Source organism: Taudactylus pleione, unplaced genomic scaffold (genome assembly GCF_031769625.1).
Source record: "Taudactylus pleione unplaced genomic scaffold, aTauple2 ptg000609l, whole genome shotgun sequence".
In the NCBI taxonomy this organism is placed as follows: Eukaryota; Metazoa; Chordata; class Amphibia; order Anura; family Myobatrachidae; genus Taudactylus; species Taudactylus pleione.
The window spans coordinates 6017032-6034468 of record NW_028285011.1 but is presented as its reverse complement, the minus strand read 5'-3'; the positions used below and the strand labels follow the sequence as shown (position 1 = coordinate 6034468).

The following is a 17437-nucleotide window of genomic DNA, read 5'->3' as shown; positions in this document are numbered from 1 at the left end:
CCAAGGTATCCTGTGGATACCCTATGGACCCTGAAGTAGAAAAGTTATTTTTCTCATTATGCTTCCAAAAGAAAACCTTATTTGACAAAGGGAAATTTACCAGGGTACACAATGTAGCTTAAATTATTTTCAGTTTAGTTTAACCAACACTTGGATGTGTTGTCTGGTCATGAAGGTATGAGCTACTCCCAGTCAAGAAGGGATTACTGGGTTGAGCAGCTGGTTATGGACAGAAATAGCCCCCAACCCTTATATTTCTGGGTTTTACTGCGTTATTCAGAACAATTGTTTTATGTGCCATAACCCCAGTCAGTATTCGTTATCACCTGTCCTAAAGTTGGCAGGTAGTGACCCTGTAGGAAATGTAGTTATATTGATAATGGTCATTATGTCGACAATCTCCATGGGCACACAGTATTGATGAAGATCCCAAATTTTAAAGGGGGTGATATTATATATGTAAACTTGCTGATTAACCTGCTTGTTTAATTATAATATCATCTCCTTTAGTTGGCTGCATTACAACTATGTCGCTATAACTGTGCCTGCACTTTGTCCCCATAACAATTGTGGATATCATTACTGTTGAACAATTGTATCGTACCCCTCTGTGTATACAGCAGGTAGTGATTTGAATATTTCAACAGTGTGGATAATCAAAAATACAAAGTTAAGATTTTCTTTATTAAAAATATCATTACATATAAAAATACAATAGAATAATACATTTTTTATATATGAGAACAGAAATTAGGCACACAATCGTTACGGAGAGTCCCCAGAGAGCGCACTGCTGTGCATACATTTTATATACCTACTTCCCGCACATGTCCGGGGTGCAATTACTGTATTGTCAAACTAAACATGGTATAGGTAATACAGAGGAATAACAGTTTATAAAAATACATTACATATAATACCGAAAGCAAACAATTATTTGAAGTGGGCAAATAATGTTGTGGGAAACTAAATACATCAGCAACTAATCGAGTCTACGCTGAAGCAATGAGGAGGCACCAACAAATTAGGTATGTAGCGATAACAGCACAAATACAGTTATAAAATAGAAATATATATCATTGAGTGAAAAGTTCTTACACCCTCACAAATGCCACGTTAACATGTAAGTTAGGGAAAGTGCAGACAGCCCCGAGGTAGCCACAGTATTTCAGGAAAAGCATTAATCAAGCAAAAGATCATAAATGTATTGCTCTCAATAACAGTAAGCGTGTGCACAAAGTATGAATATATACCTATATGTAACAGCACTTTGGTAATGTGCTGAATTCAGTCAGGACATTAGTATTCTCTTGGAATTTGCCCATTTTTAATTTCCAGAAAAAAAAAAAAAAATTTATATTTGTTTCTCTTGATATATACAAAACATCACATGAATAATTAAAACAGTTATATATATATATATATATATATATATATATATATATATATATAGAGAGAGAGAGAAAGAGAGTAGAGAAAAAACACAAGTGAACTGTAAGAAACATTACTGTATGCTACCTGTGTTTGCATGCCTTAATACCATAGCACATACTTATCAATCATCTGCAAACACACATCGAACACAGTTGAGCCAATAAAATATATGAACCAGTATAAAGACCAGTTTCCTCGACACCAGGGATTCCTGAGGGATATTTACAGAGGCTATAGGTACAATGAAGGAAGCAACATGACAGATTCTTACTTCTTTTAGCATATTGGTTTTATGTGCCCAGACATGGGTATACACTTGCAATGGTACCTGCTATATAATTCCGCTTTGGAAAACAATACACACACATAGTGGACAACCACTCCAAATAGTTTAAAACACTTTACGATCACTCCATTGTACAGATTTTAGTCATGTTTTCCGAGTGTGATTGTTATGGAAAATATCCACCGAAGTTTCATAGCAGGGTCTCAAGTCATAGTCACAGTAGCCTAAGGAAAACCGGCTCTATAAAGATAGGAGAGAAAAAAAGCTATAAAATAAAGTTAGAGCTCTTCAAGCAAGACACATTATAAATGCATAAAAACATTTCATACAAACACCAGTTATCTAGATACCATTACTATAACACTAAGGAACAATTTGGCTCTCGTGAACAGTATAATAGTAAGTATACACAAATTACAGGGCGAAGTTGGGAGCAAATGAAAAAAAATAGGAAATAAGTTTTTGTAAGAGAACAAAAACAAAAAGTAGCAAAACCCTTTGTGGGGGCACTCTTTATTCAAAATTAACTTTTAATTGTTAAATATTAAAATTTCTATAAGTGATTAAATGACAACAATAATAATGTAACAAGAAGATTGTTTCCTTGCCGTAAATTACCGAATCGGTCAAAATTTACCTTATTGGCTAATAGAAAATATACAATCAACAGTTCACAAATTAGTCCTAAAACAGAGCGTAATATGTAGAAATGATAAATCTTAAATAGAAAGAATACTCCAATACAATCCCATATCGAAAATCATACAACAACAATGGTATTGGAGATAGCAGGCACTAAATACAACGTTGAAAAAAATCATAAGCTGCCTAATCGTGTTTCTAGAAAAAATGCTCCGCATACAAACATACAGTAAACCTAGATCATTCTTTGTGAAAGAAAGCGGTGGGGGGGGGATTTAGCAAGTATGTATATTACTCTCAAATACACATGATGCAACACTCAAACATCATTGGTAACAAGAGAACAGCAGATGGATATTTGCACTCACAGATTTATCTATAAATATCCCATGAAACCATAATCAGCCATAATTAGACGTTACTCATATGTAAAAGAAAAAAAGAGCAATCTGTAAATACAATTCCTTCCTTAGAATTAATCAGTCATAGATATAGTTCGACTGCTCCCAGATTTGAACATAGTTATCAGTCCGATACCTCTGATATTAATAAAGCTACATGTGAAACATCGCAGATGAATAAACATATGTTCATAAATAACTTGTACATATATCATCAGATCAAATCTACAAAGTGGCAGATATTGGTAAAATTAGTCAGAAGTTATATTTAATAAATTCGGTAATCTTTCCATAATATGTAAGAATAGGCTGGAACCAGTTAGTTCAGCTGCTTCTACTGGTTTCCCATTTGTGTGGACACATTGGACGGGAGCTGAGAGAGCAGCTGACTGGACCAGAGGGAAGGGACAGAATAGCAGCGTGACTGCTGTCAGGGTTCAGCTCTACTCCTGCCCTGATATCACTGTGACATTGCAGGTAGTGTGAGCAGTTCCCCTGATGGGGGGACGCGGAAAGGGTGCACCTGTGATCGGCTAGTGCCAATGGATTAGCTGCCCTCTTTTCAGTGCCTGATAGTTGGGACTCGGCTATCAGACTCCCGACAGGATTGAAGGTAATCCTCCTTCATTATCCTTAGCTACCTGGCATATTACAGGGAACATAACATTTCTGCAGTGAAAGTACTAGGAGATCTATTGCACAACTTTTGCAGAATAAAATGTTAGAGAAGGGAGACAATGCAAACATAAGATAAGAAACTATATTTCACATTTCAAATAATAATAAAAAGAAATCGAGAATGACCTTGTTATATATAATCCCTGTAATATTCTAGTTCTCCACACTTGAAGGCTTAACTCAGACAGCTCCCTACTATTTGGCGTTATGTTTCTTTCTGTACATGGTTTGCAAGTTGTTTTGAACGTAACAATGAATCTACAACAAAGTATATCCGAATGTTTAATGATAGCAAAGTGGTGTAATTTTGCACAAGATGGATTTCAATGAGAAATAAAAGTGCTAAAAAGGAATTTTTGGTCAAACTTTGCTACCTGATATATACATTATATTTTGTAGTATCGGATTATTCTAGTTAAAGTCAAAGCTGTTTAGAAAAGGGAGTGCTGTGTACAATTGCAGAGACGGTTTCTGCTATAGAACACAGGTTTGACATTGGGAATTTTACAGACCACAAGCCAAATTCATATGGAAATTGAACAGTGCTTACCTGTGGTTTCTTAAAGTAGTCAAGGCCCCGTCCAATCTTAATCATCCAACCATTATTAAATCTGTCAACATTAATGGGAAATAAGCATTTTACATAAAATCAATGCTTTTTGCTACAGATACTGTACTCACACACATGGTTAAAGTGGGTGAGTGTGGTGTTGGGTGACTGGGTAGGTGCGAGTGTTGCACTGCTGAGCAGTGTGGATGGGGATGCTGCTGCGGTGACAATGGTGCTATGGGAATGGGAATTACAGTGAAAGTGAAAATGAACAATGAGAATGAAAGTTGCATCACATGTCGCCTAGCAACATCACACAACTGCTCACTCACACACCCACCACGCCCCCCAGCCCTATTGGCTAGACCCCATCCCACATAACATCCTAACCACTCCGCACACCTGTACCGCATCACCATTACAAACATCCACTCACGATTGGCCCTGCAAGTCACCTGACTGCACACACACTTCAGTAAGTGCAGTACTTAAGAGCCTCACAAACAGATCCACTCACAACCTCCTTAAAGAAGGCAGAAGTGCCGAAACGCGTTGGAGACTCCTACATCCATCCCAGCTTGCCTCCACCGACGTTCCCCATCCCAACCAGGGACCGCCGATGCAGCCAGCCACCCCCCCCACAAGCCCGCTGGTCCACACCGCTCACACCATCAGTGATCGGCTCCACCTCGGACCAGCCTCCCCCAACGTGCCCTACCAAGTGTCCCGGGCAGACCACCCCCCGCCCCAGGGGTGGTCCCAGACCACATGCCTGCATCTGGTCTCCCAGCGGTTCCCCCGCCCGCGCCAGTGGCTCCGCACACACCTGCAGCATCAGCAGCAGCCACAGGGGACCCAACAGTCTACCAATTCCACCAGCTGCACACGCTGGTCGCTTACCACCTCAGGTCCGGTGACCACAAACCAACAACAGAGCCATGCACCCGCAGACCTACCGGCATTCTTTTGACTTTGCTCACCGACATTCTGCAGCTACAACCTTTCCTTCCACGGCCGCAACGTCGACATCCCCCTCTCACCACAAAACCTACCAGTAGGTAAGTAACACTGAGACTCTCGCCTACACGCGGGACGCCGCCCAGGTGTTCCGACCCACTGTCCGCATCCCTCCACCTCCTGAGACATCCAAGACTGTCGACCAAAGGTCCAGCAGGGGTGACGTGCTGGTCACTGAACCGCATGGCAAGGAGCCCCCTGAAAGGGTCCACCTACCTCCCCAGTCTCATTCCCATTCACCGCCATGCCTCCCCCACTTGCCCAGGACCTCATAGGAGCAGCACTGTGACTACTCCAATAAAAGATTTGGCCCCCACATCTGTGTCTGGCTGGTTTAATGTTCACTTTCAGTCTCGTTGTTCACTTTCACTTTCATTCTCATTGTTCATTTTCAACATCACTCTCATTCCCATCGTTCCATTCTCATTCCCATCGCAGCACCATCCCCATCCACACTGCTCAGCAGTGCAACACTCGCACCTACCCAGTCACCCCACACCATACTCATCCACTTTAACACAACAGCTTTAACCACCACACCCAGGTAGAGCGCACCTTACCCCCTTTATTCCCATTCTAACCTGGAACGGTACTCCCGTATAAAGGTGCAGTACTCTGTACCACAACACACCACCCCCTGATCAACAAGAGCGCAGTTCTACCCCCCATTTTCACATCACACATGGTTGTTTGGCTGCTCAACATGAGAATCAAGTGATAGAATCACTGTGCAATTTGTTCACATGAGGGTGACTAATGGTGGGTACACACTCTAGCGATATATCTGCAGATGATGGTCGTTCATACACACTGAACCACCATCATCTGCATGCTGCAGCGTATCTGTCCGACCTGGGGGCGGGTAGGGGGCGTGGCCTAATAGCGGGACTCGTGGTCACGTCCCCTTTAAATAAAAAAACACAGAAATAAACATTTGCGTCCCTGCGCGCTGGGAAGGGGCGCGTTATGTGCCCCTCATCCCGGGGCACAGCCAATGGGGGGCGCAATCAGCGTGATCGCTCCCCCCCTTTGGCATAGGAACTCTCTATGGGGAACGGTGCCGGACCCGGGTAATTAGTACCCGCTTGCGGCCCCCCCCCCCCCTCTCGGCGCCCCTGTGTTCGGGCGATCGATTGATCGCCCGTACACACTTGCCGATGGACAAATATGTCTGTAGACATATCTGCTCATGGGCTGTGCAGCACAGCCAATGCGATATGTCTGTGAACGACGTCGTTCACAGACATATCATCTGTACACACTGGCCGACGGGGGCACGATATATTGGCCGATCATTTGATTGGCCAATATATCGGCCTGTGTGTACCCAGCATAAATTAGATGAGATCTGTTCATTTGTGTATCGGTCTTATCATCTGCAACACTTCTAGCTCAACTGCGGTCTGCTAGAGTGGTTGGAAGATGACAAGATATACGAGTACACACGTTCCCCTGTGCTAAGTAATTCCATATAATTAGACATGATCTGCCATTGTGATCATACAAAGGCCAACTATAAAAAGAAACCATAGGAGTGTCAGCTGTCTGCAATATACATAATACCTTACTCATTCATAGTGAAATTTCAGTTTTACACTGAACAATGTATGTATGTAAATATTTTCAGCTCTTGTATAGTGGGCCTGACTCAGAGAGAGACACTAATGCAATCGCAATGGCGTATTTGTATGCAACACAGTTGCGAAAATATGCAAATGTCTGCAAAGATCACCTGAGCATTAAGACGCCCACTACTGCCTTCTCACCTGCGTGCGACTACGCATACCTTCATAAACATCGGTAACATCAAAGTACATCGGTGGCCATCTTATCCTTGCAACAGGCCTGACCTGCCGCAGCCATGGGAGCTCTTCTGACACGCAGAGCTGTATATGCAATCGCAGTGACTAATTTATGCACGCCAATGTAACAGTGTTTAAATGGACAGGCACGGTTGTCTTTTTGTGACCACTCCCCAATACCACCCCTAAACATTGGCAGTCTGTCACTCAATTAGCAATGGATTCCTCTGTGCATGCATAATCGCAATGCTATAGCAGCACATGCGCAGTGCAGTGCATACGCAATGGCAAACAATCGCTCGATCTGCAAGACAATTGCATTTGTGTCCATCTCTGAATCAGGCCCAGTGTCTCATTCAAGGACGTACAATGCTCCAGAAGACTGTTCACAATTTGAAATATTTATTAGATTTCTTTGTATTTTTTACAGTGTTGAAATAAGTAACAATATGCAGTGACTACTGAACATTTTTATGCACCAAAAAAGATTCCATACCTGATTTCCCGGTCATGGATGGAGGAGAAGGTGACCTCTAGTGTTACACCATAATCCAGCAGTGAATTTTTTATCTCTTGTAGGCCACTCATCTGTTGATCTTTACCATTTTCCTGTTACCAGTATTAAAGAGAATGATTAAGTTTTATTTCACAAAATCAAGTGAATTGTGATAAATTCGGGGTGATTGAAAAAATAATTGAATAATAATAATAATAAAAATAAATCGCCATCTGCTCTCTAAAAATTGACACTTTGCCCATTCATTTTAATGGCCAAAATCAATAAAATTTTGATAAAGCCGAATAATTTTGCAAAACATTTGAGGCTGACAACTTTTGGGGTACACCTTACGATACTGGGACCTACTCTCTACTCATTGTTTGGTTCCTAACAGCAACCCAATATCTAAAATTCTCCTATGGTTCAAATTCATCTTATACTGGCTTAATGTATATGGACAATCACCTTCTAATACTATTCCGGAACTCCTAACAAATGGCACTCCAGGTACCATCATGGCGCCTGTTCCCCTAGATGGGTCTGCATGATTTGCAGGAAACAAGCTAACTTCTCTGGGTACCATCGTGAAGCCTGCTGCCCTGACAGGGGACCTGTTATTCCTACCAGCATTGGCTGCACAAGACAGTTTTATCCACTACACAGCAGATGGTAGTATCATCACTAAAGAGAGACCTTCTACGTATTGGAGCCCACGTACCGTACAGGTGCCCTATGTATACCTCTGTATAGGTTTGCATATTATTTCCCTTTTTCTGACTTTTCAAGTACTTATAAGCCACACTACTTCTTGGCCTACTGTGACTTAGGGGTCTATGTACTAAGCCTTGGAGAGATATAAAGTACCAAACAGCTCCTGTCATTTATCAAATGTAAAGTGACAGGAGCTAATTGGTTGGTACTTTATATCCATCCACTATCTCTCTCTCATACTCTCTCTCTCTCTCTCTCTCTCAAAGCCTAGTACATAGACCCCTTATTTATTCAAGACTTATTCATCACGTTTATATGTATTCTTTACTGTGCTTTTATATAGAATTTTCTAAACTTATTCTAATTTAATAAATAGCTGCTAATCCGTTTCACAGTATGTTATCATACACATTTTTACAGCCCACTGCACTGCGCCGCCCCACTCTTCTATATTTCTGTCTTTTTATGGGTGGCTATCCCATATAGGGGCATATTCAATTAGAAGCGATATGTCCGTTGCCAGACTTTTCACCTTCATCTGAGGTTTTGGCTGCGATAAAGTGTTGCGCTCGTCCCCGCGTATCCCCGTATTCAATTTCAAATAGGCGAAAACGGGACCCGGCGAAAAGGTAATCTGCGAAAAGTGCTGTCATTTTTGGGGAAATCAGCCTGACACCCCCCAAAAGATGCCCTGACATGGGGGTTCACTATGAATACCCCCGAATAGCCTCGCTAAAGGACTTTTCGCAGATTCCTTTTTTGCCAAGGATGCGCGTGATAAGTTTTCGACGGTAAAACCTCCAATGACAATGACGGCGAAAAGTCCGGCAACTGACTTTTCGCTACAAATTCAAAGTGCCCCTTTTCTATTCAAAGTGTCTGTTTTCTATTCTTTATGGGGCATATTCAATTAAAGATCTGTGAGCAGCACTGATACAGCAGCTAGCACTGATTTCTCACATCTCCGGAAAGGTGAGAGCAGAAGATATAAGTATTAACTGCTGCCTCGCGGGTATCAAAGTGAATAGCCCCAGGTTAATCTGGGTGAAGACACTGCACAATAAAAGACTAGGGCCCTCATTCAGAGCCGTACGCTCTGAGCAGAGCGCACGCTCTGCATGAGGGCCGGGCTCCTTTTTCATGGAGCGTCCTCCTGGACGCTCGTATAGCTGTGGGTCACCACCCACAGGCTATACGAGCGTGCATTTTGATGGCCGCGATGGTCGTGACCATCGCGACCATCGAAATTGCGAGCCGGAGCCTGCGGTTGAGGTTTTCAACCGCAAGCTCCGGAGTGATTTTGGCTCTATCAGAGCCAAAATCACTCCCACTGACATCACTAGTGATGTCAGTGGGCCGGCTTCTGACGGGAGGCGTTCCCGTGGGAACGCCCCCGTCAGGGAGGCACGCCCCGGCACGCCCACCAAAGGGGGCGTGCTGTCAATCAACATTGACAGCACGCCCCCTTTGATCGGACACAACGAGCGAAGGAAAGTCCTTCGCTCGTCGTGTCTGGCGCATGCGCACGAGCTCCCTCCGTCGTGCGCATGCTCAGTGCAGACCATCGACCCACTTGCGAGCGTACAGCCGCTCGCGAGTGGGTCTGAATCAGGCCCTAGATTTCTAAACTCAACCACACAGCAGCTCTTCCAAAACCCCTGACAACCTGGGTATTTATAACATGCAGAGGGAGCCTTATTCCTACAGAATGCAGATATTTGCTGTGTGTGTCAACAAATTAAATGCATACATATAAAAGAAAAACATATACCTTACTTTTATAGTTTAGGATATATAGACTTTATTATATACAGTATGTTTAGCAAAACAAATCTATATAACTAATTCCAGATTTTTACTATATCATTTCTCAGCGTATTTACATTTAATAATAAATGCATTAGAGCCGACCATACAGGGATCAACTCTCAGAAATATAAATGTAGAATTATTATTTAGATTAAGATAGCAAATAGAGTTTTCAATCAGTGGTCCGTTTTCATATAGACATTAAATTTATATTAGAACCATTATCGTTTATCACAAATACAGATTTTCCTTTTTCTGCTATTTTTTATTTTTTTTATTTTTAAAAGCAAAAACAACTCACATCATCCCTTGAAGTCAATAAATGTATTTTCTTGACTTTTGAAGGGCTCTTGATAAGCATTTCACAGAATCGTAAAAAGTTATACAACTGCAAAAATAAATGCAAGAACAAAAAACACTTTCAATAAATAGCATGAAATCCAATAAATGAAAAACAAAAAAACACTACACAACTGTCTATGCTGTACTGTTGTGATGTGATCCAATTTAACAAAATACTCTAATTGCAAGATATCTGTTTACAGGTTATTAACCATATATCCCCACACGCATCATGTCACATAATTTCTAAACGTATATTTCCTATAACATTTATTATTGGTGCAGCTTTTTAATAGGAAAAAGTCTGAAATAACCCAGCTTCCTACTTGCATAGCTCAACAATGCTTTTTGCAAACAGACCAGTTCTCCAATAGATGGTGAATACAACTTACTTGGACAAACAACTCATGTGGAGTTAATAAAACTGACTAAAACCCACACATGATAAAACTATATAAATATGCATGTATAGTGCAGACAGATGATGTGATGGACAAACTAGAATATCATACTCGCATTAGCCAGGTGAGAAAGAGAATAGTCATAAAACCCTGGCATTGAGAGAAGAATATCGGGTCATTATTAAGTCCATCAGCATATGCTTTGGAGTATTTATTATAGGCCTGTAAGAAAAATAGTGATGTTTGTCTATGTCTTCATTTTTCTTTCTGAACATAATTTGCTTATTGCTCCTGTAAACACATTAGATGAATCCCTGACTGTATGTATAGGAAACCTGCTGAAATTAGCAAAATGCCAGGGGTTCCAGGGTAGGAACTGCCAGCAAAATACATTTTCCCTTTGGAGACCAAGTATTACAAACTAAGGATTAATTAAATTAACTCATTCACTTCCTTATCTTTTGTTTACTGTAAGACAACTGTTCATAGCAGTAGGGCTGAAACTAAGATTTTTGTCACCCGGGGCAAGTACATAATTTGACAGAGAACCCATCCTCCCCCCCCCCCCAAAAAAAAAAAATACAACATAGAGGACGAAAAGGGTGTGTGGTTTTGTGACACAGTAATGCCCCTTATAACACACTATGCCACACATTAATGACCCTTATAAACACATTATGACACAATAATGCCCCTTACAACACATTCTGCCCAGTAATGCCCCTTATACAGCCATGGACAAAAAGGCTCGGGGAACAAAACATCGAAATTTTGGGTCCATGGCCAGGAAACTCCCCAGACCTTAATCCCATTAGGAACTTGTGGTTCATCCTCAAGAGGTGGGTGGACAAACAAAAACCCACAAATTATGACAAACTCCAAACACTGATTAGGCAAGAATGGGCGGCCATCAGTCAGTATGTGACCCAGAAGTTGATTGACAGCATGCCAGGGTGAATTCCAGAGGTCTTGAAAAAGAAGGGTCAACACTGCAAATATTGACTCTTTGCATAAACTTAATGTAATTGTCAATAAAAGCCTTTGACACTTACGAAATGCTTGTAATTTAACTTCAGTATACCATAGTAACATCTGACAAAAGGTCTAAAAACACTGAAGCAGCAGACTTTGTGAAAACCAATATTTGTGTCATTCTCAAAACTTTTGGCCATGGCTGAACATTAAGCCACAGTAATGCCCCTTATTCATTAAACCACAGTAATGCCCCTGATACATTATTCCACAGTAAGGCCCCGTACACATTATGCCACAGTAAGGCCCCGTACACATTATGCCACAGTAAGGCCCCGTACACATTATGCCACAGTAAGGCCCCCTTTACATTATGCCACAGTAAGGCCCCGTACACATTATGCCACAGTAAGGCCCCCATCTCCCTTCTTTTACCTACCAGGGCCATGCAGTGGGTGAGCTCGGGATGGCACGGGAAGGGGCTGCCACATGCTGGGGAACTGTCAGTACTGCTGTCACTGTAATGTGGCACTGCTCGCAAACCAATTGGAGCTCATGGACCGGCAGCCTCTGCTGATTGGCTGCCGGTCCTCGAGCGCCAATTGGCTTGAAATCGGCACCACATTAGACTGACTGTGTCTCTGTGCCTCTCAAGGCCAGGATGCAGCTCCAAACCCACAAAAGCAGCAACCTAGCCTCCCGGCAGCCCCACAAGTCCGGCACCTGGGTCACGTGCGCCCCCCCCCCCCAGTTGCAGCCAAAATTGCAGGCAGCACTTGTAGTATCACAGGCGCATGACAGTATATAGTACAAATGCATAAGTATTTGTACATGCAGGAGTCTATTACTGGTCTACATTTATCATGGTTCCTTTCATAACTGGATTTGTACAACTGCCTTCCTAAAACGTTTAAAAGCCACTCCTGTCCGATAATAATCATGCACGCTTACTTGATGTGTGTACCGGATGTACGGGTCCTCCACCCACACCTCTGTGAGCATCTCATCCACATATGGCTTGAATAGATTCTCATAGCTATAACCAGTTGCATTTTCTACAATCTTGATTTGTTTGTGATATTTTCCATCTGCAAACAAAGTCATACGTGTTAATTATTATTTGTCACAGAGAGCTACATTTGTAAGTATATGATTTTAACTAGGAACAGTTTAATTAAATTCCATTGACTTCAAATCCAATGTTTTTTAGTTTCCATTTTTAAAAAATTTCACTTTTCATTAAATAAAGGGGATAATTTACAGAATTGTGAATGAAAGAGTCTCTTTTGTGACATACTTTTTTGTATAATTGATTTCATTTAAAACTTCGCTTTTATTATTATATAAAGATTAAAATATATGACACTTAGAAACGACATATACTAAAAAATAATTGAGATTTTTAAATTATTGCTTAAAAGGTGGGATATTTATTAAAGAATTATTTATTAAATAATAAATTCTATTTATTAAATAATTATTCTGACATAGATTAGGAGTACAGGTTGAGTCTCCAATATCCAAAATGCTTGGGACCAGGGATATTTTGGATAACGGAATATTCCGTATTTTGGAATATTTGCATATCATAATGAAATATCTTAGGAATGGGACCCAAATATACACACAGAAATCATTTATGTGTTTTATACACCTTATACACACAGCCTGCAGGTAATTTTGTACAATATTTTCAATAATTCTGTGGCTCAAACAAAGTCTGTGTACAGAAATTAAAAATAATTTAGGTTTCATATACACCTAATACACACAGCCTATAGGTAATTTTATACAATATTTTTAATAATTTATGCTTTAGACAAAATTTGTGTACATTGAACCATCAAAAATCAAAGGGTTCATTTTCTCAGTCATGCCAAAATTATTCCGTATTTCGGAATATTTGGATAAGGGAGACTCAACCTGTACTGTATATATCATCCCATAAAGTCTATGTCAAAGAGTGTGAATGTGTATAATGTAGCATTATTATTTAGATTAAGATAGCAAATAAAGGGCCTGATTTAGACCAACTCGCAAGCGGCTGTCCGCTCGCAAGTGGGTCGATGGTGTGCTCTGCGCATGCGCACGACAGAGGGAGCTCCGTCGTGCGCATGCGCCAGACGCGACGAGCGAAGGACTTTCCTTCGCTCGTTGTGTCTGATCAAAGGGGGCGTGCTGTCGATGTTGATTGACAGCACGCCCCCTTTGGTGGGCGTGCCGGGGGCGTGCCTCCCAGACGGGGGCGTTCCCAAGGGAACGCCTACCGTCAGAAGCCGGCCCACTAGTGATGTCAGTGGGAGTGATTTTGGCTCTGATAGAGCCAAAATTACCCCGGGCCTTGCGGTTGAGAAACTCAACCGCAGGCTCCGGCTCGCAGTGGCGATGGTCGCGATGGTCAAGACCATCGCGGCCATCAACCTGCACGCTCGTATAGGCTGTGGTGGTGACCCACAGCTATACGAGCGTCCAGGAGGACGCTCCTTAATTATGGAGGACGGCCCTCATTCAGAGCGTGCGCTCTGCTCAGAGCGTCCGGCTCTGAATGAGGGCCAAAGTCTTCATATAAAAGGTTTTAAGCAGTGCTATATTTTCATATAGACATTACATTTACATTAGAACCATTATCGTTTATCACAAATACAGATTTTCCTTTTATATTATTATTGTTTTTTTTTGTTTGTTTTTTTTTAAGAAGCAAAAAACAACTCACATCCCTTAAAGTCAATAAAATATATTTTATATTAGCATAGGCTATATATCCCTCTAAAAAAGGGATACAGTCAGTATACCGACGCCGGCATCCCAAAGGCTTCAAGATACCGACGCTGGCATTCCGATGGTAAGTATGCGGGTTAGGTTTAGGGACCTGCTGGGGTGGGTTAGGGTTAGGCACCGGAAAGGGGGGTGGTTAGTTTTAGGCACCACTGGGGGGGAGGGTTAGCCTAAACTACCTGCCCCTGTCGGGATCTTACACATTGGGATGCCACTGTCTGTCTTCTGACCGCCGGCATCCCGACCGCCGGTCAATCATACTGATTCCCTAAGAAAAGGAGGGGTAATCACAGCTACTTTTAACCACAATCAAGAAATACTTTGTGCTTCTTGCATTGGCAGTAATCTAGCTTTCCAAAACAGCAAGGTACTGGCTTCTACATACAAGTTTTCATACTAAAGGCTACACTTGAAAATAATAATTTTTTTACCTGTTTGAATGAAATGCATACAATGTGAAAGAATAATACTGTAGTTCAACAAGGCACAGCATTTTAGAAAACAGAATCATCACATCAAGGGCTCTATTTACTACAATCCGCATAGGGAATGCAGATGGTAGTGTGATATTACCGACTGACTTTGCATTGCGAATTCAGGCAATATCACAGGGATTTACTAAAAATCCCTTGGAGGGACAGAGCTTGCAATAAAGCTCTGTCCCTGCGAATCCCCTCCGCAGCCTTATCACGGTATTTTCGCAAAAAATACCGTGACAAGTGCCCGCACTAAGCCCCTCACCCGCGACCCCCCTTCCCTTAATTACACTTAGCTGTATGATCCGGGCTCCGGTCAGGTGACATCCCATACTGCACTTGGACCCAGGCACCTGATGACCGGCCCGCAGTGCAGTTTGGGAGACCAGCTGACCGGAGGGAGGACATCACCGGAGCCCGGAACTCCGGTCCCTGGACTCAGATTAGTTAATTTTTTTTTTTTTTTTTTTACAGTAATCAGCATGAGGTCTGTTTAGACCACACAGCTGATTACTGGGGCCGGCTCCGGGCTCTGCCCGTTAGAACAGAGCAGGAGTCCGGTAACTGGGGGGCCCCTGGATAACGCCACCTCCAGGTGGCATTATTATCATAGGGCCTCCCCAGGTATTTTTTTCACAATTTATTTTTAGTAAGTTGCACACAGATCGCATTTCCCATTACAATTATGGGAAATGTGATATGATTACTAAAAATAAGGAAAACTTAGGGTTGGAGTAGAAATTTATGAATTCTACTCCAATTGCCCTGTAGTAACTTAGGTGAAACTAAAATAATGTGAAAAGGGTGTGAAAACACCCCTTTTCACTTTATTTTAGTAAAAATAATGATAATAAATAGAGCCCCAAATGAGTTTATTGATATCAGGTTGTGGGAGATTTTGGAATTAGAACTCCCCCATTTATGGATTTCTTACCACTTTCTATAGCATAGTGCAGTGGTTCCCAAACTTTTGCAATCACAGCGCCCTGTAGTAACATCAATGTTTTTATGGCACCCCTAAGTTTAAGGGGTCTATGTACTAAGCAGTGATAAGAGACAGAGTGAAAAGTGATAAGGTGCCAGCCAATCAGCTCCCAACTGTCATTTTTCAAACACAGCCTGTGAGATGACAGTTGGGAGCTGATTGGCTGGCACCTTATTACTTACTTATCACTTTTCACTGTCTCTTATCACTGCTTAGTACATAGACCCCTAAGTTTGTTATTGAGAGATTCAGAAAAAAAATTTAGTAAAGTGAAGTAAATTGTTCTTACCCGTTAGGGTCAGTTATGTGGTGATGGACAGGTTTACACTTCTGCTTGTCCACATATTTACATTACATTGACCAGAAATAATTTGATTTGGTGCTGGACCACCAACCTGAGGAACCCCTGTAAGTGTCCCGAGGCACCTCACGGTGCCTTGGCGCAAAGTTTGGGCACCACTGGCATAGAGTGTTATTGATTGGTAATCACCTGTAAATTGCTACGAAGAGGGCATATTGTTTGAGATTACATTTTTATCCCTTTGGAAGTACTACCGTCGTAAGGACATAAATATCTGAAGTGGTATGATTGGCCGACAGTTATGTCAACATGCATCAGGTAGATGTTATAATATCAACATGCTAAACATGTCTACACAGATATGTTGACACAATTATCTGTCGACAAACCGTCCCTGGTGGTCTAGTGGTGTCTTACCTTCTCCTGCGGCAGGGGCAGTTTTACAGTCTTCTTACGGGTCCTGGCGGTCACATGCAGAGCAGTTGCAGCCCTTAGTCTTTTGGCATAGCTGCTACTTCGTCTTTATGGTAATTCCATTGCTGATGGGAGTCCGATTGAGATGCCCACTAGCTGCAGCGCAATAACGCTGTTGTGCGTACAAAGACGCACCATTAGCAGGCCATCGGACATTGCAACTGCCTATGGCAGGCACATAATTGCTGACTCACCATGGGCGCTGGTGTCAGTAGAACTGCTTCTTCCGATGCAGACATCTACCAGACACACTCGTGACTTGTAACCCCCCCACCCGTTACCACCCAGAAACGTTTGTCAAAATTGCATGGATCTCCATGAAGTTTCAAAATGTGTTTACTATCGGTAAACATTGGGATGCATGCACAGAAGTAAGACATTGGCGCTTGCACTTCATGTTTTATATTTGCTTGACCCCCAGCATGTAAAGTCAGAATAAACCAAGGCTACAAAGAGCTATTTTACTGACGTAAAATAAATATACAGGTTGCCACCTTAAAAGAAGCAGACATTTTAGGGATAAAACAGTCCCCTTCTTCAAGTGCAGAAGCAAGTTGGTACATCTGCCTAAGCTTAGAGGATTTTTTCAGCCACAAAAACTTTTGCTTCTTTTAAGATGTCACCCTGTGTGCCTGTTTTGGTTCAATTAAATCGTTCTAATAGGTATGTTTTGAATGAAGAATCTATTGGTGTGTAGCTTTGCTTATTTCTGACTTTACAACTTGAGTTTGGGTTTGAGGAGACCTGTTTTGCAGGTACACCGCCCCTCCCGAAGGGATGTTCTAACTGGAAGACTCTACACCCATACCTTTTCTCTTTGTTCTAAAGATAGGCCACATACAAATAACCTGCACTGGAAAAAAGAATATATCAGAAACAAAC

At 41.9% G+C, this 17437-nt stretch overlaps 1 protein-coding gene across 1 annotated transcript in view; it reads right to left on the bottom strand.

The window, feature by feature from the left end:
* Positions 1–665: 665 nt before the first annotated feature.
* MITD1 (microtubule interacting and trafficking domain containing 1) overlaps positions 666–17437 on the bottom strand; it is a 25295-nt gene continuing 8523 nt past the window's right edge. The window contains exons 3-7 of the mRNA XM_088454117.1: positions 12496–12632; positions 10131–10217; positions 7307–7419; positions 3992–4052; positions 666–1960 (exon numbers count right to left, since the gene is read on the bottom strand). Of these exons, the coding sequence (XP_088310243.1) occupies positions 1865–1960; positions 3992–4052; positions 7307–7419; positions 10131–10217; positions 12496–12632 (494 nt within the window). The 3' untranslated portion in view covers positions 666–1864. The remainder of the gene's footprint in view (positions 1961–3991; positions 4053–7306; positions 7420–10130; positions 10218–12495; positions 12633–17437) is intronic.